This window comes from Ursus arctos, unplaced genomic scaffold (assembly GCF_023065955.2).
Source record: "Ursus arctos isolate Adak ecotype North America unplaced genomic scaffold, UrsArc2.0 scaffold_27, whole genome shotgun sequence".
Classification (NCBI taxonomy): Eukaryota; Metazoa; Chordata; class Mammalia; order Carnivora; family Ursidae; genus Ursus; species Ursus arctos.
In genome coordinates, this window is record NW_026622952.1 from 21,408,722 (window position 1) to 21,431,540 (window position 22,819).

Genomic DNA, 22,819 nt, shown 5'->3' on the forward strand with positions numbered 1-22,819 from the left:
GACCAGTCCAGTCTGTGTGTAGAACGCAGTCCTTCCCTTCGTTTGCTCATCGGGCTGGGACGCTGCTGGATTCCTCTGCAAGCTTCCTTGGCGCCCTAGGCGGACACATCTAGAAGGACCTGCACTGGCTCAGCCCCCTGCGCAGCAGTTGCTACTTGTGCCGCAAGCACACGAGCTGGCTACGGTTTCCGCTCCCAGGGAACGGCAGCGGATAGAGTGACAGTACCGAGGCCCGGGCGGCCGCAGAAGGGACAAGGCGGTGCCGCTGGCGACTGTGCCTGAGCTTCTCCTGCAAGGTCAGACTTGAGCTACCACCATTCAGAATAAAATCTACCAGCCGAGGCGAGCCGACGCCGTCCCCCAGCAGGGGTTTCCTGGATGGACTTGCTCCCTTGTCCCCTCACAGCCGCCACATTGACCACAGACCTTCCTTTGGTTCTGGTTCTCTTCAGCAGATGCTGTTTCAAAGTGCTCTTTCTTCCAAACTACTTTCTTCATCCTGTTTCCATTAATGCAGATGAGAAGCGATGTCCCTGGCGTGTCCCATTCTGGCCAGTGACAAACAGTGGGACGGGGTGTCGATGGGAGGGACAAATCCCCCCAGCTGTCTTCCCAGGGACCTTCCACAAGATGGGGCACGAGAGAGAGAAGACAGAAGGCGCTCATGGATAAGCAAAAACAGGTGCACCGTCCAGAAACCGTTAAGAAACTGACCTGGGACCCCAACAGCAGGAACTCAAGTGCGCGAGGACAGGACGCTGAGCGACTGTGAACACATTCAGTAATAAATACTGCTCACGGGGCGCCTGGGTGGCACAGCGGTTAAGCGTCTGCCTTCGGCTCAGGGCGTGATCCCGGCGTTATGGGATCGAGCCCCACATCAGGCTCCTCCGCTATGAGCCTGCTTCTTCCTCTCCCACTCCCCCTGCTTGTGTTCCCTCTCTCACTGGCTGTCTCTATCTCTGTCGAATAAATAAACAAAATCTTTAAAAATAAATAAATAAATAAATAAATAAATAAATAAATACTGCTCACAACCATGGTTTGAATTCCAGAGAGCGTCAGAGAATAACGGACAATTACTTATTCACACGTCGTAGACAGGAGTAGAGCTGAAATGATTTAGGAGGAATTATGATGATTGCTCACACTATGTTCAACTTTATATAAAAATGCATTTTTATAACTTTTATCTCCTTTGACTTTCACTAAACTCTACGAGGTAAATAAGCGGTCTCCTTATTGATAAAGGAGGGCTCAGGCAGGGGACGTTGTGCGCTTAGGGTTGTATGTATGTGTAGCGATGTGGCAGGCCACTTTACAGGCTGCGGCTTCCCACGGGAAGTGGCCTTCGGAGGGATCGTTTCCAGTATTTCTGTCCTCTGTGCCACTAGGAGGAGAGACCTTTGAATCTGCCATTCCACGTCACCCTTTGCCAACGTGAGGACTGCACTCCCAACACGAGGGACAGGCACCCCAGCGGCCCTCAAGCCCACCATGGAGTCAGTTTGGAGACCATGACATTTTCTCATGGAAGATGGAGAATCCTTCCTTTTGTAATTTTTTTTTTTAAAGATTTTATTTATTTATTTGACAGAGATAGAGACAGGCAGCGAAAGAGGGAACACAAGCAGGGGGAGTGGGAGAGGAAGAAGCAGGCTCATAGCAGAGGAGCCTGATGTGGGGCTCGATCCCAGAACGCTGGGATCACGCCCTGAGCCGAAGGCAGACACTTAACCGCTGTGCCACTCAGGCACCCCTCCTTTTGTAATTTCTATGTTGTTTGACTTAGATTTCCAACAAAACATCTTTCAGTGACTATGACTACAGTTGTGACGGCCTACTTCTACAGGCACTGAGGAAGTACGAAATACTGCAGATCATCTTGGTTAAGCAGAAAAGCAGCGGCACACATTTTTCTGCTGGAGTATTGGTGTGACTTTGGGTATTTTATTCAAACTCTCCGTTTGAGTCTCCATTTCCTCATCTGTAAAACTGGGAGCAAGAGAAGTTACAGACCGACCCCACGTTCCATGCGCGATAACCAGTGCTTTGAGAACTTACTGAGTCACCCCCAAGCCTCTGAGGCAAATACAACTATCGTCCGTAATTTAGTGAGAACATGGAGACAGAAACATCAGGTAGAAACAGAAACTTTGAGGAACTTGTCCGAGGTGCGGTACCAAGTGGTAGAACCAGGACTCAAACCCCGGTGTCGGCCTGCACCTGCCGGTCTCCGGGCTGAGCGACCCTGCGGCCCGGGGTCAATGCTTAGCAGGTTAGCACACTGCCCGGCACGCAGGAAGCACTCAACAAGCCTTGGCAAGTATCAAAAGAAACACAATTATGATGTATCCTGTAGCCATTATTTGGCAATAAAACACATACATATATAAAACATACATATGTATTATCACAAATACATGAAATAACTATCACCCAATAGATATTTTATCATATATCACCAAGGAACTTCTGAGATTTATACATATATATATATGTGTGTGTATATATATATGTGTGTGTGTATATATATATTTTTTTTTCTGGATTAATGAAGCACCAATGAACTCAAGATAAATCACAATTTATTCTGAACACACCACACCCTAAGAAGACAAGACTGTTAGTCAAATATTCTCACCTCCTGAACACATGGAGAATATCAGGGGCATCTTTTTTTTTTTTAATAAGGTGCAACGATCTATAAAACTAAAATTGCAGAACAGGTCTTTCTTACAGAGTCACATATAAACTCATGAACCACTACTGATTTGGATGGAGTAATGGACCATCAGCAAACATCGACTGAGAGTTTGCTTACAGATATTTTCTTTAATACACAAGTAGCTGAGCTTTCTATTCACAGTGGCTTTCTGAAAAATAACCTCTTTCCCCCGCTCGGGGGAAGGTAGTTGTCTCTCTGACCTCATGCATGACTACACTGAGAATAACTCCCCAGTTGGTAAAAGGAATGGATTTATTTGTCCACAAATGGGAAAAGGAGTCAAATGACATCTTGGGGATAATGTTGAGTCATAACTACTCTAAACTGCAGTAAGTCAGAAATTCTGTATCTTGCACTTCAAGACATCTGAGTGAAGTTTTACTTCAGTTACATGGATATTTTACCCATACAATACCAAATATCTGAATGTTTCCAAATTACCACTTTGAGGACCAATTTTCAGTCTAATGTTTGACTGTTAGGTTAAATTAGTCTGGGTATAATGCCAAATCACCAAATGGTAACACAACGTTCCAAGTGAGCCAATCTTTAAAAGTATGCGAAACTCATAATAAAAAACTAGTCTAACCCTCCCTCTCCCCAAAAAAACCCTACCTACAAAGACATGTCACCTACTATAAGGTGGTATCTGGAATATGTCAAGACAATCTTTTCTTCAGTCCAATACATGAACAACAAATGCTGTTATGTTGAAATCTATCTGTACTATGCATTTGCAATTGTACACAGGAAACATCACTATGACAGACATTTCTCTGTCTTCTTAAACGTGACTTTGCTGGTATCTATCTGGCAGTTACCTCGTGTCACTACCTGATGGGCGAATTTTATATATACCGTATTTTTATAATGGTCTTCCATTTAAAAGATCACTTTATTGACACAGATCCATTCAGAGAATGTAATAATAAACCACGTAACATTATAAAGGAAAAAAATTAAGCTTACGTCATCTGGATATAAGGGAAAATTGGTATCACCGTACAAGAAACAAAATCACAGGGAAATGGAAGACAGGACAGAAATCATTAGTATGAACGATGCAGGAATTAGTCAGACTGGTACTTTATCTACGACCCGGTGAATTCTAGGCACTGGACAAGGCTCAGTGAGATACCCTAATGATTACAGAACTGTCAAGCAACTAATACTTGCTATAGACATTATATAACATACACAGATGCGTTTATATAATGAAACTAATATACTGTTTCACAATTTGGAGTACTGTATTTTTAAAAACTTGCTCAATATTTATGAAAAAATATTACAATTTTATAAGTTCAGAATGTAGGACCAGCCATGAAGCCTATTCGATGTAACTGAAGACCGTTGGGGAATTTCTGGGTCGCAAAATGTTAAACAGCACAGACATCAAAGACAGTGAAAGATTTTATTTTTTCTTTTACTTTCATCCAAACACACCCTTTTCTGGAAAACATAAAAGCATGCACATTGATGGCATTCTATAAAGAAAAACTAAGTAATAACTAAGCTGCAAATCAACAGTAAGAATAACACAAACGAAGGCTTAAATGATATGTGAAAAGGTTTACAGGTAGATACAGGGCTCTTCAAGTCATATCAACACATGTTAAAAAGAAGCTTCTAATTTTCCAAATATTTTGATATAAAATTTTTAAACTAACAAATATATTTTCTAGAACTTCTGTGAGAATATAAGTATGTTCGTAAGAAACATGATGTTCAAAGTGATCTTCTGCGGTTCACTGTGACTTCCTAAAATCAGTTATAATCAACATCATTCCAGTGGTACTACTTCTTAAAATTTAGAGCATATCCAGGATAGTCAAAGTAAGTCGCACAACTTACATTTACTTTGATCTAATCAGAAATAGGTTCTAACTTTAGGATTGTTAAAAAAAAGTATTAACAAAGACATGAGATTGATTTAAACTTCACTTTACAAGTATGAGAAAATGACAATTTGGCATGATGAGAACATTTTCAGAAGTGTTACCTATACCGCCGTGCGTAACTGGGCCGACCGCGTCCTGGGGGCTGAGTGTGCACAGAAACGCACACTAACGTACACGGACAACTCACACTGCCCGGCTGTGCAAAGGTCTGTCCCACCCGGCCTGCCCTGTGGGTCCGGAGAACTGGTCAGACGAAAGTTCCCTCCTTTATGATTTTCATTTTGCTCATCATGTTTCATCTGGGGCACGGATACAATTTTACAACAAAAATCCATTAGGCAGAAATGTTATCTTAAGGGACTGGTAGGCAACCAAGTTTACATTGTACCATAAAAATAGAGCAGATCCAAAAAGATCGTCCTCTTGCATAGGACAGATTTATCATTTCATGACTGAAAACTGAATTGTACGATTTGGTTCCTGAAACACAGCTCTTGTTTTGAGGTGATATGGATGAACGGTGCAGCCCCATTAAAACTAGTGAGAACTAAGCAAACTCATTCAGGCCTGACGGATTAAACCTGCCTGGCCTGTGGAAGGTGAATTTCTTGGCATGGGACCAATGCACAAGGCCTTTGCCGCAGCCAGCGAGGCCGGCTCGCAAGAGCGCAAACGAGCAGCTCGGCAGCAGGACACGCGCTGGCTGGCTGCACCCTTCTTCCCTGTGCGTGTGCCGTGCCAGGAACCGACAGCACGCTGACGGCCAGGCGTCCAAAGGAAAAGACTCCAAACACGGCGGAAATCGACAGTGATGACATAGAAAGAAATGACTTCTGAATTAAATGTGCTAAACTCAAGAGTAACGGGCAAAGGCACAGGCTAGTAACTCTAGTCAGACGTCTGAAGCCTCCCGTCGCCTCAAATATCTGTGGACTCAGGTCCAACAAAGGTTCACACTGATTACTTTGATATAAAAAATAACAGGAAATCTGAAGGTTTTCAAGTAGTTATGGCACAGATGTTGGGAGGTACTAAGAGCTTAGCGTACCTCTTCAAAAAGCCGGGCGATGTCAAGTTCTGCTATAATGAATCAGGGTCACGATTCTAACTTAAACTTAATTCTCGTATTTCATACATTATTCTTTTGTATACAATACAGGGTGTGCAAATTAAGCTGTTTCAATAAATATTAGAAATGTTAATTACTTTACAAACAAAGTAAAATCAGCTAATAATGCGCTACACTAAGAGCATGCGCTAACCAGAGCTTCCTCTGCACGATTTCTTGTCCTTCTCCTTGTCTCCCTCTTGATTCTTAAATACAATTTCTTTCCCAAGGACAAATTAAGCAAAGAACAAAATATTACATAGCCCCAAGATACTAAATACTTTAGTGATAAAGGTTGGACTAGTCAAGTTGTAAAAAATAAAAAATAACAGAGTGAAATACACTGCAAATTAATGTTCATGAATGCCGCTATCTGAATTACAAAACAATAACAAATCATACAATCCTAATAGTCTTCTGAAGATGACATTAGTTCCTAGGAAATGCCAAGTATAGCATAAACTTTAGCTTTTCCCTTACCAGCAGCTTCTGTTCTAAAGTCGTAAAACCATGTATATTTGCCCAAGACCAACTGCATATCGGCTTTAATCAGAAATTCTATTTTATCCAATGTTCAATCAACAAGGCTTTATTTACACTTCTTATTAAAATCAGGAAACAATTTGACGTAAGGTGTGGCTGCCAACACTGACCCACGGAGCACATCCCACTGCCTGCAGACAGCTACCTGTTCAAGCTTTTATACTAACCCACAAGCAGCCAATTAAGGTTCCATAAATCCACGTTCTCACGTAGAGTTTCCTTCCAGCCTCGGTCATAAGCATACCAGCAGTCAAACCACTTAAGATCAATAATGATGGTAAAGTCTTCTTGAGACTTAATTTAGAATTAACACTTTCCCCAGGAAATTTGTTTCTTCTTTCCGGATCCAGTGAATCATAAAATTCTATAAGCAACCTGTGGCCAGAATGGAAAAAAGAAATCAAAGTTTCAGGTTTAGTCATTTAATATTCTAATTTAACAAATACCTCTGGATGCCTACTACACACCGGAGAAGTTACAGGTCCTTGGGAAAAAAAGATGAATATGGAAATACCTAGAGACCTGATTTAATTGGAGTTTCTAGACTTTAAAAATATCTTTATATGCTCTTGATTAGTGTAGATGAATTGTATTATATGTAATTTTTTTAAAGATGGTTTTAAGTAATTTTGTGGGGATGTTTTTTTTTAAACTTTAGATTTGTAATAATTTTGCAACAACCAGACTCACTCGCACATGGGCAATAACCCATCTCACTTCGTCTCCACCTTCCCCGTCTTTACTCCTCCTTCCTACGGCTCCCATTCCATCAGAAGTCAAAGAAAAGATCAGCAGTTCTTATATATGGAGTTTCTCCCCAAAAGCCCTTATTTGCATGGGATTATAAAAACAGAAGGAAAAAATAGCATAGTTAATTCATTTTCCTATCTTATTTTAAAATGTAAAGTTACAACAGTAGGGCAGACTCAGCATAAAACTCTCAAACACAAGTACAAACGTGGAAAATCCTTCCATTACCTTAACACATTCCCCTAGAGAGAACCGCTGTTTTAAAGGTCCAGACTCGTTCTAAGTATGTATTAGCACCTATAACATGAAATACATTGGCTATTAAACATACTGTTCAGGCCTTTTTCCCCTGAGAACTGCTTTCTTGTCAAAACACATGTATTTCACTTTTGAAATTTCTTCCACAACCCAAGTGAGTGGTAGTGAATGGATGGTGGATTAAATTATGTCATATGAAACTGATGGTCAAAGAAATACAGAAATGTAGCCACTTGTCTGTAAACTTCATAAAGCTTCATTTTCAATGGAGCACACTTTCAATAATTTTCACTTTTTAAAGTTAACTCAAAAGGGTTAATGAGGAAATAATTTTATTGTAATACAACAAAGAAACGGGGAAGAGAGCGGTCTGCTGAGAAGCATATCAGGAGAAGAAAACTCAGGTCAAAATTTCTGAACATAAGCCTAATTTCCGAAGTCTTACTTTTGAGTCTGTAAAAACTCCACACTTTTCAATGTGGTTTTAGTAAATGATACATCCTATAATTAATGGATCTATTTTTTTCAAAAAGAGGATAAAAAGTTGGGATGTTTAAAATATATCTTTGAAGAAACAGGATATGCATCAGAAAGGATAAAACTCCCATTGACAGCAAACAGTAAATAATATATCCTGAAGTTTTCATCCACGAGAATTCAGTGTCTAAGTATCCTATCAAAACCTGACATCCACTTTTTATCTTCCTAAAAAGAGAAGAAAATTCTAAAATTTTTTCCTTTAGAAAACTGTATTCAATCCAAGGGGTTCTAGCAGCCTCTATGGAGGGCACCTGCTCCTTGCAGGTCTGCCCATTGGTAGGTGGCACTTCACATTCCCTCCCTCCCTTCGACCTCCTTAAGCTGTCCCTCACCCAGGAGGTATCTAAATACACCTGTAACTTACTGACTCGCAACGCTCAGCAAGGGTCAACACTGCTGTTTGCTCGCAAGTGATGTCATTAGCAGGGACGAACACAAGGTCAATCCCAGGAACTGTTTAGGCCCCAAAACACGAACAGCAAGACATTTGGGTCCGAACGTCGCCTGCCCCTTCTTCTTCCAATGAGTATACCCACGTCATTGCCACACGTCCATCAGACACAAGGCTCTATCCCACCGCCTTGCTTTCTGGGCGTCGGGGGCATGCCAGCTCGTTCTCAACCACGCCACCACCTTGTCTGACCTGGGAACGCAGACGTGGGGCATCGCACAGTGGAAAGCTGTGTGTGTTTTCTAATTAAATCCCACCACACAGACCGTCTAGGAAATATTGTGAATGAAACCAGGGAGGCCTCCTAAAACAAGTTCTTTCACAGACAATGTAACAATACGGTTTAAAATAGGAACAGGCGGGACTTGAGTTTACAAAAAAGCATTACATTGGTTTCAAACTGTTTATTTACTATGCTGAAAAGTAGCCAAACCCAAGTTTTCGGAGTAGGAGGACTGCTGTTACTCACTTATCTTTAATCTCAAAACGCTCGTGAAGCCATCTTCTCATAAATGCTTGTTCTTCTGGGACATCTTTTTTGTCTATACGATCAATGTGAATATGAATTTTTGGACATTCTTTGCAGAGAAATTCTAACAAGAAACAAAAAATTTTCATTTTTTGTTATTTTACAACTTACGGTTATAGAAAACAATGAAAACGAGGTGAAATGTATTTTTAAATGACGACAAAGATTCTTCAGCAAAAAAAAAAAACATTAAAAGAAAATAAGAATTACACACTGATGGTTTTAGGTTTCAAGCTGAAGTAGAAGAGTGTGTTATAATTTCCAAGTCTACTACAGTTACCTGAAGTCATTAAATCGATAGTACCGAGTGTTACTTTTCATACAAAAACCTTCAACTGCACAGGCGGCCCAGGAATAGAAGCTGGACTCCACTGTTAAGTACATACCACCGTCTGAAGGGATCCCCTAATCAGGCTCACTAATCACCTGCATGAGACCACCGGTCCGCTGTTTCCAAGCCTATCACTCATCACACACCGTCACTGCCGTTCCCACTGGACTGGGAGTCCCAGAAGGGCGGAGATGAAGTCTGTCTGGTTCACTCTGCCCCTGCACTGGGAGCACGGAGGCAAGCCACTCCTCTAGGACTTGCTATTGGTTTCCACTCACTGGTACTGCCGGCTCTCCCGGTCTTTGCCATATTTTTGCATATCATATTTGGTTGAGGAACCAAAATTCTTTCTGTGGAATCGCTTGTAAGTGACTACAATTCCTAAGACATGCTAATTTGAACAAAGCAGGCAGTCCTTCTTCAGCCTGGGTTGTACAAGAGATGAGGCCAAGATTTACTCCAAGGCAAGAAAGAGCTCTGAGCTCGGAAATTCCTCTTCTCGTAGATGGGTTTTCGGGGACAAGGTGAGATCATGAACAGATCTAAATTCCTTGGAAAACAAGGAGACGTTCCTAAGAGATTTAAGAGGAGACTATGTTCCCCGGGGTGGGGGCGGGGAGTGCAAGGAGGAGGCCGAGCCCGGCTATTTCAAGTTGAAATGTGTTCACAGACAGCGTTCGAGAAGTGCTGACGCAAAGCTCAGCAGCTGCAAGGAGGCTTCAGCTTCAGGAAGACTCTAGTCTTTTTTTTTTTTTTATTATTATAATAGTTTTTTATTATATTATGTTAGTCATCATACAGTACATCCCTGGTTTTTGATGTAAAGTTTGATGATTCATTAGTTGCGTATAACACCCAGTGCACCATGTAATACGTGCCCTCCTTACTACCCATCACCAGCCTATCCCATCCCCCCACCCCCCTCCCCTCTGAAGCCCTCAGTTTGTTTCTCAGAGTCCATAGTCTCTCATGCTTCATTCTCCCTTCTGATTACCCCCCCTTTCTTTATCCCTTTCTTCTCCTACCGATCTTCCTAGTTCTTACGTTCCATAGATGAGAGAAACCATATGATAATTGTCTTTCTCTGCTTGACTTATTTTGCTTAGCATTATCTCCTCCAGTCCCGCCCATGTTGCAGCAAATGTTGAGAAATTGTTCTTTTTGATAGCTGAGTAATATTCCATTGTATATATGGACCACAGCTTCTTAATCCAGTCATCTGTTGAAGGGCATCATGGCTCCTTCACGATTTAGCTATTGTGGACAATGCTGCTATGAACATTGGGGTGCATATGGCCCTTCTCTTCACTATGTCTGTATCTTTGGGGTAAATACCCAGTAGTGTAAATGCTGGATCATAGGGTAGCTCAATTTTTAACTTTTTAAGGGACCTCCACACTGTTTTCCAGAGTGGCTGTACCAACTTGCATTCCCACCAACAATGTAGGAGGGATCCCCTTTCTCCACAACCTCTCCAACAATTGTTGTTTCTTGCCTTGTCAATTTTTGCCTTTCTAACTGGCGGAAGCCTCTAGTCTTGGACTCCGCACACGTCTCCTCTGCTAAGTATTCTCTACAGTTCTTCTCTACCACTGGTGTCAAGCCTTAAGAGCATCCAGCATTTCCGCCGTCAAAATGATCTTACTGTTACATACTCTCAGGAGTGAACTGGCTTTGATGATAAAGGCGCAAACAGCACCACCGGGGGGAGGACTTGACTACTCGGACTTTTTGTTTTCCTTTTCTCAAGTTCCATTTTCAGTTATGGAATCGAGGAAGTGCAGAAGGAGGACTTTAGCGGCAGAACCATGCAGAGCGTGGACAGGGCATCAGGCAGCCTGGGTTTCGATCCCTGTCGCTCTCGGCGCCCATCTCCCTGTCTGCTGGCCTGACGGGGGCGTGTGAGGGGTCGGGGCTTTGAGCTCGGAGAGCAGCACCAGCAACATTAGGCCCCGTGTGTCGGCGATTCTAATCTTTCAGCTGCGTTATCACTTCATCTTGCATTCTCATTTGTTATTTCTGATCCATAAAGATGCCGATCCCAACACCACACCAATTCTCCTCCCTTCGTCTAATTATCTACACCCCCCGCTCAACATCGCCGTAATTAAAGAGTAAGCCAGCCGACTTGGATTTACCCCGACACCGCAGGGACGTGCACAGCCACGGGCTGTGAGGACGTAAGAGTGAGCAGCCTTCAACTTGTGACTGCAGGACCTGGGACGTGACAGCAGTGTCTTTCACGAGACATCAGCTGAGGAGGCAAGAGGCTCGGACACTGTGAGGACTCCCAAATTCATAAGCGTGCTTTAGGGTGTCCCCCTAAATTTACACGGTACTCTGGTGTCTACAACACAGTTTCGTGTACAGGATTTCATCCGACCTCTAGGCGTCCGTGTAGGCAAGTGCTACTACCCTTGTAGGGCTTGGAGAGGACCAAGACCCAGCATGACGGCAGGGGAGCCCCATCAGCCAGGTCTCTGGGATGCGGACCCAAATGAAAACCATGAGAGAACCATCAGATCAACACTAAAGGACTTTCAGGACACAAGAAAGAAGTGACATAAATGTTTTCTTCAATATTTAATAAACCTTGTGTATCTATACTTGTAAAAACTATGTTAGTTGGAGCTTATTTCATATTGCAAGAGCAAAAATTTTCCCATACTATTTAGAAATATAGAGAAAAAGTATTCTAATTAAGGTATAATTTTTTTCTTTTTTTAAAAAAGATTTATTTATTTGAGAGGGAGGGAGGGAGAGAGAGCACGAGCAGGGGACAGCGGGAGAGGGAGAAGCAGACTCCCTGCTCAGCAGGGAGCCCGGTGCGGGGCTCAATCCCAGGACCCGCCACCCAGGCGCCCCAAGGTATCATTTTTTTCTAATTAGAACTTTCCTAGTGAAGCCCTAGGAGAGCCCTAGAGTATATATATACTAGGGTAATAGGAGTCTTTCAAGCATGCATACATGTCACAAGGACTAGTCTCTGGAGAAACTAAGTTCCATTTGCTCTGTGCCTGGGGAGCCAGGCAAGGTGGAGACAGGAGAGAAAGGCAGAGGTCAGAGAGTGCATGTGCCGAACTGTGACAGCCTCCACACACTGGGACCTCACCTGGCTCCCACACTGCTGGCTTATAACCCGCCCCCTTTTCCTCTGGGGGAAAAATGACCTAAATCCAGGAGTAGAGTCACATCAATGGACACTAAGTAGCATTTTTAAAACATTACAGAAGTGTATATACTGACATATAAAGATGTTTACGATTAAAAGCAGGATATAAAGAAAATAATGTATATAAATGACCTCATCTAAAAATATCCAAAGGCACAAACATACTCCAACATAGTGACATTTAAAGGAAGATTTTGAGGAATATATACAAATTGTTAACTGCATCTGGACAGGTGAGCCTGTGGAGTTTTCTTCCTCCTTCTTTTGGGTTACCTGTAATTTTCCCCTCCAAATAAGTTTTATTTCCATATAAGAAAATATTAACAGGACAAAGTAACCTAGCACCATATTAAATGGTTAAAGAGAACATCAAACGTTATCCTTAACGTCACAATTTATTACGGTATGCCACCTACTGTAGAAACAGATTTTAAATGAGTCCATGATCAGACTGGCCTGTCTCGCCTCTGCCCAGTGGACATCACCCAGGGAAGACAAAGACCCTGATGACAAGACCAGATGAATCACAAAGTGATGCCCAGGTGGGCTTCGCTCAGTGTTCACTTTACAACAAAAGACACCATGAAACGGGGAGCACAAGGGACAGTACTGCTGCCTAGCTCTATAACACGAGGCCTCATTAAGGCCCAAACCCTAAGACTCATGACCCCAAGAGTTCATCAACCCTGCAGCTTCTGCCCTCACCTGCAGCCAGTGCATGCCCGTAGCCTAGAGCGAGCTGAGGCCCTGCCCTGCATGGGCCACAATCATCCCAGGTGACGCTGACGGAACCGTACTACTCCTATAACGCTTCGAGAAAGACGGGCCCGTGGCATAAAAATGCACAATCTAGCAACTGTGGAACTAACGTTTTCTAGTTGGGCTATCAACTATGAGTATTAAATGATAGTGCACTACATACAGAGATAATGCTAATACCAATCACACTCAACCACCATGATATTCTAAGTTATGGAATTTTATACCTAACTCAACTTACCTCAGAAATTTAAAGTGCATCTTAATCTATAATAAAGTAGAGCAGAATAGCAATCAATCTATACGATAATGAGAGGGAATTTTCAAGCGACAGGTCCCAAACTCACAATTAAAATCAACACGTGACACGGAAAACCAGATGCCGCCCCCATGTGCACAGGTACCGTGGGTGGAAGATTTCTCGGCGGCAGGGATGTGCGTGCACTGGTGCGGCTGGTTGACCCGGCCAGGGCAGCTTCCGTGGACGCCGCACGGCACTGCACCCTCACAGCCAAGGACAGACACGACCCTTGTACTGGAATCTCACCCACGGGCCTGTTACCAACCCGACACTGGGATTTTTGCCAATCTGATAGTAAAACATGGTATCTCGCTGAAAATTTTAATTTCCCTTTTTCTTATTATGAACGAGATAGAACATTTTTTTCTGTGAATTACTACTGAGTTACTGATCATCTTCTATCAATTTGTAGAAGCACTTTATACATCAAGGAAATCAGGCTTTTTTCCTGTGATCTAAGCGGCAAATAATTTTCCCCGTTTGTCTTCGGTCTTTTGATTTTACTCTGGTGTATTTTTCCTTGTGGAAATACTCACCCTTAATTGATTGAAATGACAGATTTATTTTCCACATGGCTTCTGGGCATGAAAATTAGAAAAGCCAACCTTCTCGAAAAGAGACAATTTGTAAGGAAAACACAAAGCCACTGTCAGCTAATGTGTATGCAGCAGAGGAAGCAGAGCGGTAGGAGGGGTGCTGGGTTGGAATCTAGACAATGCAACTCTGAAATGGTTTTCTTCCTCAAGGCTTCTCACCCCTTGGGGGAAGGTAAAGAATTACCATATGCTGAGCGCTGACCTTGTGGCTTAAACACTTAGTGCCCTGGAGCGCTAAAGCAAGAGAAAGCAAATGAGCTCTGGAAGAGGAATGCTGTGGGAACAGAAAAGTTGGGGGAGGGCAACAAAGAGGAGGGGTTCCCTTGGAAAGGAGGCCTGGCCTACACACAGCCTTCCATTCCAGAAGGGAGGCAGTGAAAGAGAGCAGACAGCTAGGATACAGAGTCCTCGGAGGGCAGGCTAAAGAGGGTGGGACTTGGCTGTGAGCACTGCTGGAGCTCTTACGACCGGGACAGTGGCATAATGAAAGCATTCTGCAAAGGTTATTATGGGAATTATTATCTATTTCTCACAAACAATTAAAACATGCTCAATAAATTTCATTTTTTAAACAATGATAAACTAGTGATAATACTGTTGAACAACTAAATGCATGTCTGTTTTCAAATGTAAAAATAGGTCAATGATTCCTTTGATGGTTAAAAAAAGAAAGAAAAATATTAATACATTGCCTTTTTGATAAGAAGGAAAGGATTATAGAGTAAGAATGTAGACTTAATTTTGCACATATGATACACAAACAATTAAGAAAAGTGGTTACCTCTGGGCAGGGGAAGGTAGACCCCAGGTGGAGGGGACGTGGTGGAAAGCAAGCCATTTCACTGTATATACTTTATAAGCTGTGGTTTTTAAACTGTTTGATATATTCCAAAAAATTCCATTTAAAGTGAAAAAACTCTTCAGCTTCCTACGTGACAACTGCTCTGTGTCAAAGGCAATTGTGAGAGCAATCAGTCTACTACTTCAGATTTGTATTTCCAGCCACTACGACTGATATTCACCCCACTCACCCCCCATTAGTGTTTCATCCCGCCGTCCTCTCCCTAACTTCCTGCTCTGGGGAGCTACTCTGTGTGTCTTCTGGACATAATCTGAACATCAGCCTTCAAGAGGTCCCGCGGACACACACACTCTGACAGGCCTGGTATTTCGACCTTCAACAGCCACCAATGTGACATGAAAAGCTCGGGTTCTATCTCTCGATCACAGCTCGAATGGACACTTCGGAAAGGTGATGGCAACACTCCCCGCTTCCTTGTTTGCCTAATCCCATATTTATATTTCTCTACCAGTCAAGCGTATCTTTGGTTATGTTGAACTAAAATATTCTGCTCGCTTAAAATTTTTTTTGTTATATCTGGATCTTAGCTCAGGTCTTGATCTCAGGGCCGTGGGTTCAGGCCCTTTGCTGGGCTCCATGCTGGGCATGGAGCTTACTCAAAAACAAAAACAAAAACAAAACCAAAAAAATAAAAAAAAACAATAAGAAAAAAACCCCAAAACCCCACAAAAAACCCAGCACAGGTTTGAAAAAAGAGTCATATTTAATGGTTTCTTCTTGCCAAAGAGACTAAATTCCCTAAGTATTATATAAAAGTCCACACAAAGGTGAGTGCTGACCATCAGTGCACCTCAGTACCGCTAGGTGGGCGCTCGCCTCCACGTTCCCTCCCTTCCATCCTTAGGTGTGAATTCTGGGCAGAAGGAGGCTGAGCTAATGATATTGGGCAAGCCCAAAGGACTCATATGGCAACCAGGAAATACCGAACTTAGCAGGACTCGTAACATTCTAACTGTTATGGATTAATAAAAAAAAATACCCGGAAAATAGATCAAGTACATAATTAGACAATATATCAAGTAAATATTATGAAGTACACGTACCCATTAAAGAGAATAATTACACACTCACAAATAAATGACATAATTGAAAATATAAACTCACCCGCCATGGATGGTGCTTCTTTCCGCTGCCCTTTATCATCAATAGTCCCTTCAAAAGCCACTGTCACATCATAAATTGCATCTAAATAATTCTTCATAGAATCAAAAGCAACATGAGTTGCCTTTATTCTTGGTGTCAGCACATGTTTTAATACTGCAAAGCCTAAAAGAGAAGTTGATTCGGAGTGGCCATAAATTAATTACAAAACACCTCAGCAGAATATAATGTCCAAATTGTTTTTAAATTTCCAGGAATAGGCCAGAATATATTAAAGCCATAATCTCATATATACAGGGCTTGAGATTTAGAAAGCATTCTTATGACTTGATGTATTTAAATCAACATTCACTTAATACGTATTTATTAAACATTACAGGTACGAGACGCTGGGGAAAGTGTCAGAATACTGGCCCTTGGGAGGCTTACGACCTATCAGAAACCCTCCGATTTGGTAACCCCAGACACGGGCGGGTACTACCACCCTGATCTCTGGCCACAGAGTAAAGGTAGCAGCATCCTGCCCGTGCTCACTTTAGATTCAGGAGTACCATTTGTAATCCTAGTGCAGGATTTAATTTTATTTCTATTCAAGTAGGGATGCAGGAGTGAGGGAGCCCCTGAATGACCCCCCGCTGTGTCGAGTGCCTGAAGGAGTCTACATCATGTGGAACACTGGGCTTGATGCTTAGAATACTGTTGTTGTTGTTGTTTTAATTAAACCCAGATGCAGTTTACATACTATAAAATTCATCATTTCAAACTGTGCAATTCAGTGGTTTTTAATATAGTCACAAAGCTGTGCAACCATCGGCACTATCGAATTCCAGACCATCTCCGTCTCTGCAGACACACATCCCAGAGCCGTCTCCTTCCCTGGAGCTGCGTGCTCTGGACGCCTCACACAAATGCAATCCCAGGACTGTGCGCTTCTGCGTCTGGCTCTTTCACTCAGCAGTGTTTCTGAGGCCCATCCGTGCTGAGGCAGGTGTCAGGGCTTTACTACTTTTTGTGGCTGAGTAATACTCCACTGTGTGGATCGCCCACATTTGGTTTCTCTATTGATCAGATGATAAACATGTGGGTTGTTTCCAACCTCTGGCTGCTGGGAACATTCATATCAACTGTATGTGCTAAAGGAGTCTCTGTATGAGCACAGGACTTCCACTCTCTTGGGTCTATTTCACACACACACACACACACACACACACACACACACACACACACACTTTTCAAAGCTTCCGTGATTGAGAAAGCACTGCACTTTATATAGGATAACCAATCGTACCCACGAGCGCTCCGCTAATGTTTAGAGTTTATTCTCCTCCCCTTCCTATTTCCCACTGCCTCCTTTTCTCTTGATTAGAATATTTACTGACAATTGAGCAGAAAAGAGTAGCTTTCTGAAGTGACATGAAAACGGACTAGACAGAACTTGATCTGGATCTTTTCCTGCCTCTCTCCAGGGAAAACGAGCTGCATAAGGAAGAACAGCTATAGTATGTTGGGATCTTCCTGCAGAAGAATTTTTAAAATGCGAAGCGGTGTGGGAAAGAAAAAGATTCCCACAACCACATATCTGACTGTAGTCCCTAGGGCAGAAGTAGCTGAATTTATTCACAAACTTACAACACAAAGCTGAACAGTATGCCAGGCTGGGAAACATTCATTTGTCGATTAAATTAGTTAATACTTCCCTCTTTGCTATTGGAGCTCATCCAATTTTACTGAGTCCAAAGTTCCACAGAATCACCCTGTGGTATTCAGTGACAACAATTACTAGAATCCATTAAGCTAGTAAGAAGATAGGAAGACAGAAAACTAGTATTGAAAAAAAAGGTATAATGAAAGTCTGAAAAAATCAGCTTTGTGACAGATGAATAAGAAATGCGCATCACTAATATGTAAGGAAAGCTAAGAAGAAATCTTCTCCCTGAGGACTTCACCAGGAGCAGCTCAACTGCCCTAAACACATTTTCGAGATCTAATCCACATCCTGCATCTTCCAGCTTTTATCTTTCAGCTCTTGAAAGAGAACAGCTGGGGAAGAAGGAGAAAAACAAGGAGACTGGGGTGACACAGAGGCCCTGAGAAGAAAACATCTCAAGAAGGAACTGGTCCAATATGCTCAAAGACATGGAAAGATCCAGAACTGAGAAGTGACCCCTGGGCCCAAAGGTCACGTGTTACCTGGACTAGTATTTTCTGGGGAGTAGGAATGGAAGCCTAGATAAGGGGTGAACTGAGGTGAGAAAACACCAATAGCCCATTCTTTCCTGCATGTGTTTGTTAACACACAGTCTATGATTTTCCAAGACTTAGAATAACACAGGACACCCTAGTGTCACCACAAATAGAAGCTGGCCCTTCTTGGATGATCGGAAGGCACTTCACGATCCTAAGTCCAAGCCCGTGAATTCCTCTGATTCATGTGGGGAATGAGCTACCACCTCTAAGTGGTCGTCAACTCCAAGCAGTGAGGAGGGCGCTCACTATCCCCGAACCCTGGGTCATTATTATAAAACCAACTTCGTAATAACAATATGAGAATTTCAATTGAGAGAGAGCACCAAAAAGCAAGTACTCAGAATGGGCTGCTGGGGCTTGAGCCCTCTGTACGGAGATCAGACTCTGCCTCCAGGAAACCGCAGAAAAACCCAGAGCCCCAAACAGAGGAAAGTGGAAGTTAATGAAGTTAATTCTTCCTGCTCAATATCTAGTGTCTATTTTAGTCTCTGCTTTGCCCTGTTTCTGTCTCCAGATCTCCTCAACTTCTACTTGGTACTACTGATGCTCTGCCTTACCCTCCGAACCAGCTTGTCCCTGAGGGCCACTATGGAGGTGGTTGGCATAATTGAGACTTTGCTGTATTATATTTTGGAAACATTATAAGTAAATGATAAACCTACTGGACAGAAAACCTTTATTGAGCCCTACAGGAAATTTTACATTATATATATATATATATTATATATATATATTATCATCTCACTTGACTCCCACAAATTAATTTAACCATGGCTCAGAGAGATAAAATTACTTGCTCAAAGCCACACAGCTAGCTAGCAAGACCTTCTAATGTCTAGTTCAGTACCTTTTCTATTTAGTATCTATTAATATAGTAATCTAAAACTATAAGCATGTAAATTAAAGATTAATGAGGTGATAAAATAAACTTAAATAGCCATAGTATATGATAAAATGTCCTAGAAGTGATACTAAATATTCTCAGAATATTAAAAAATTACTCATACTCAAAAGATTTTTTCAATCGCTCATATGTGATTGGTGAAAGCTTCAGAATAAAGAGGGGCCGGACAGAGGCCAAGAGGGAGGTACGCAGCGTACAAAGTGGGCAAAGACAGACACAGGAACAAGGTAAGAAGCAAAACCCTTTGTGGAGCACAGGTTCAGAGCTTGGGAGGAACAGGACTGAAAAGTACACTGGCAGCACGTGACAAGAGCTTCACATCGAGAGGCTGATGTGCTTACACTGGCCTGTGGGTCTCCACGGACTTTAGATCAGAGGAAAGACATAACCTAGGAGCTAAGAAAAACATTTGGGTTTCTGAAACCCCTAGGGTAGTAAGTCACAGGCAATGAGGGATGGAAGTAGGACTGAAGTAGGTAAACCTGAAAAGAGAAAATGTAGTCAAGTGATGTTATAAAAGTCAAATACACGTTGATTCAGCAACAAACTGAATATGGTAAAAAAGGAGTAAAGCGTAAGCAGGCTTCTGCCCTAGAAGACACGGACAGGCAGTGCCGTAGACACAGAGAAAGGCCGGGGGAAGAGCAGCGGGAATGCGTGCGTGTGGGCACCCATCGTCCAGGAGTAGAAGTGAGAGAGCAGATGCAGGTTAAGAAAGAAAACAGAACTTCAAACTGGGCACTCCGAGGCTGAAGACAGAAAGAATACTGTAGAAGTGTTGAGAAATACGGTCTGTAAAATGGCAAGAAGCAGCCAGACACACACACCTGGGAATCATCTGAATGGACACGACAGCAGAAATACTGGCTGTGGCTGAGATGAGAAGACGGAAGAGAAAAAGGCTGCCATTAATAACGTCGACGCTGCATGGACACGAACAAATACGAGAGGTGATGGACACGATGAACGACTCCCTGGTGAGTGTGAGAGCACTCCCTAAGTGACAGGTCCCTGGGAAGCTGCAAGGGGGACAGATTTCTGGGGAGTGGATGCAGTCACACAGGAGAATGAAAGGGGCCCAAACTTCTCCTTCAGCACAAAAGAGGAAGGAGAACAGTAACGCCACAGGCAGGCTGTACATGGAGGCGCGAGAGCACGCGCGCACGCACGCACACACACACAGACACACACACACACACACACACAGTTTGTTCGTATGAGAATCGGACCATGTCGGCAAACTGGGCGTGGTGGTGAGGTACGCAAAAGGAAGTTATTAGAGCAATAGCACTAAAATCTTGAAATAAAGAAGGATACGTGTGACTGTATGATAAAATCTTGTCAGAGACAAAACTCCTTCAAGGCAAAGACACCCTGAGATGTGAGGAGAAAAAAATCTGGGAAAAAGAAGAGACAGTCCAAAAGGGAAAAGGGAACCGCTAAACGTTCCCAAGTGGTAAAGAAGCGAGGAGGCAAAGCAGGTTACGCAGGGCTGGGAACGGGCAGGGGTGGGAACGGAGTGGGACCTGCGGGGCGGTGGCAGCAGGCCGCGGGGCAGGGGCAGTGGAAGGGCTACTCAGGGCCTACAGCCAAAGAAGGGCCAAGGAAAGAGGTTAGAATCAAGCCGAAAAACAGGCTCAGGGGAAGGAAGAGCGAGGAAAAGGTAGAAGCAGAACTGTCGACAAAATCTGCAGGACCCAGTACCATTTCAAGACTGAAAGCAGAGCATTAAACCAAGCATAGGATCCGGTGCAAGAAAACGGAATTTCCCTGAAAGCCTCCAAAAAGGACCAAAAAGCCCTCCTCACACTCCGACGCGGGCCCAGTGAGACCCACGTCAGACCTCTGGCCTCCTGACCGGCGAAGGAACACGTGCAGTGTTATAAGACACCATCTCTGAAAGTGCTTCGGCAGCCACAGGGAGCAAACACGCCAGCCCAGCTCCTCGCTGGAGAAGTGTGCCTGTTCCGCCACGTCGGGGTCAACACAAGGCCGTCACTTTCTTGTCTAATGTTTGCCAGGCTGACCTTCGAGGAGGAAGAACATCTGTTCACGTGTGTGGATCATTCGTATCTCTTAAGTTTCCTACTCATGTGCTTTTCCCATTTTTCTAGTTTGTATCTTTCTCTTAACGAGCAAGTGCTCTTCTTATGTTAATTTTCATTAGTATGCCATATATTGCGAACGCTAGTTTAGCCTGCCATTTGCCACCTAAATTTGTTAACATGGCGTTGCAAGGTATAATCATTTTTATTTAGTCTATGAAAGAAAAAAAATTCTTTTTTTTTATGTTTTAAAAGGGGAATTAAACCTACACAATACCCAGTGTTACTCATAGGACAGGAGTTCAAAACTACAAGGATCTTTTTACTTGCTAACAGTATGAAAATTGGAGGTATTCAGTTTGCCATTATAGATATGTCCCTAAATTCCTCTCTTCTATGACTAGGGTTACTAAGTCTAAACAGGTCATCTTGCCAGCTGCTAAAGTAAAAAAAACAAAACAAAACACCATGGGGCTCACTTTAATAGGTTCAGGAAGATTAAGGAAACTTAGTCAAAATGAAACACTTCGCATAAAGGAGAGGGCTGGAAGCTACTACAGCAGTAGTGGCCGGATGTGTGCAGAGCCTCTCCGTGCCCGCCTCCAAGTCTCCTACAGTGGGTACGCAACTGCTACCAAACTTCCCTGCTTCTTAGTGAGGCCTAAGTATAAAATGAAGCCTTGCTCACCAATAAACATTAGATCCACATGTTCTAGAAAACATGAAAATCTGACCCAACCAACCTGCTGAGCACATGACTAACCTTATATAAACGAGTGGTTCTAAAACTGTACGATGCATCAGAATCACATGGAAGGCAGAGCCCTAGCCTGGAATGTGTGATGTCATTGGTCTGGGGTGCATTCTGAGAATCTGGATTTCAAGCAAGTTCCAGGACAATGCTGATGCTGCTGGTTCAGGCACCACTTTAAGAACCACTGACTCAGAACTGAGACCAGGGCTTGAACAGATCAAGAATTCACAAATGGGCTGATGAGGGAGTAAAAAGGCTGGAGGAATAAGGGGTAATATTTATTTTGGTAAAAAATTATAAGTAAATGGTATGGAAATGGCCTCAAAGAAGTAAAACCAAACTCTCGAAAGTCACTGGACATTTGCTATGTCCAAAGTCCTACCCAAGCACTACAGTGGTGATTTGATCCTCCCAACAGTACTTCCCTCAGGGCTCCCTGCTGTCGTCCCTAAGGCTGTGACCTGACCCAGGGGCCAGGTGGAAATATGCTATTGAAACAGGGAGGAAGAGCTGGCCAAAGGATGAGAATGAGCTGCAGCTGTAATTCAGACACTGATGGAGAGGCTGATATGCAAAGTGAAACAACCAGTTTCTTGAGGATCACTATAAATATAAATATAAATATAAATATAAATATAAATATAAATATAAATATAAATATAAATATAATTTAAAAGCTTCCTCACTCCCTTTATTTATCCCTATTCTTTTCCAGAAATGCCTAGCATACAAGAATAAAAAATTCTAGACCAGGAATACAAGTCTGATGCGATGCTTTTCTGTTTTATATCCTGAACCATCTGTGGTCTTTCAGTTGATAGTAATCGAGGCCCATGAGATTTATTTTGTGGCCGTCCTAGGAACAGGAAGAACCCTACACCCCACAAACCACTGCGAAGATTGACAGACAACCGACAACACAAAACTGCGACAACAGCT

At 42.8% G+C, this 22,819-nt stretch overlaps 1 protein-coding gene across 1 annotated transcript in view; it reads right to left on the reverse strand.

Moving 5' to 3' along the window:
* Nucleotides 1–4,128: 4,128 nt before the first annotated feature.
* Nucleotides 4,129–22,819, reverse strand: part of AGPAT5 (1-acylglycerol-3-phosphate O-acyltransferase 5) — a 59,278-nt gene continuing 40,587 nt past the window's right edge. The window contains exons 6-8 of the mRNA XM_026508493.4: nucleotides 15,934–16,095; nucleotides 8,749–8,872; nucleotides 4,129–6,655 (exon numbers count right to left, since the gene is read on the reverse strand). Of these exons, the coding sequence (XP_026364278.1) occupies nucleotides 6,430–6,655; nucleotides 8,749–8,872; nucleotides 15,934–16,095 (512 nt within the window). The 3' untranslated portion in view covers nucleotides 4,129–6,429. The remainder of the gene's footprint in view (nucleotides 6,656–8,748; nucleotides 8,873–15,933; nucleotides 16,096–22,819) is intronic.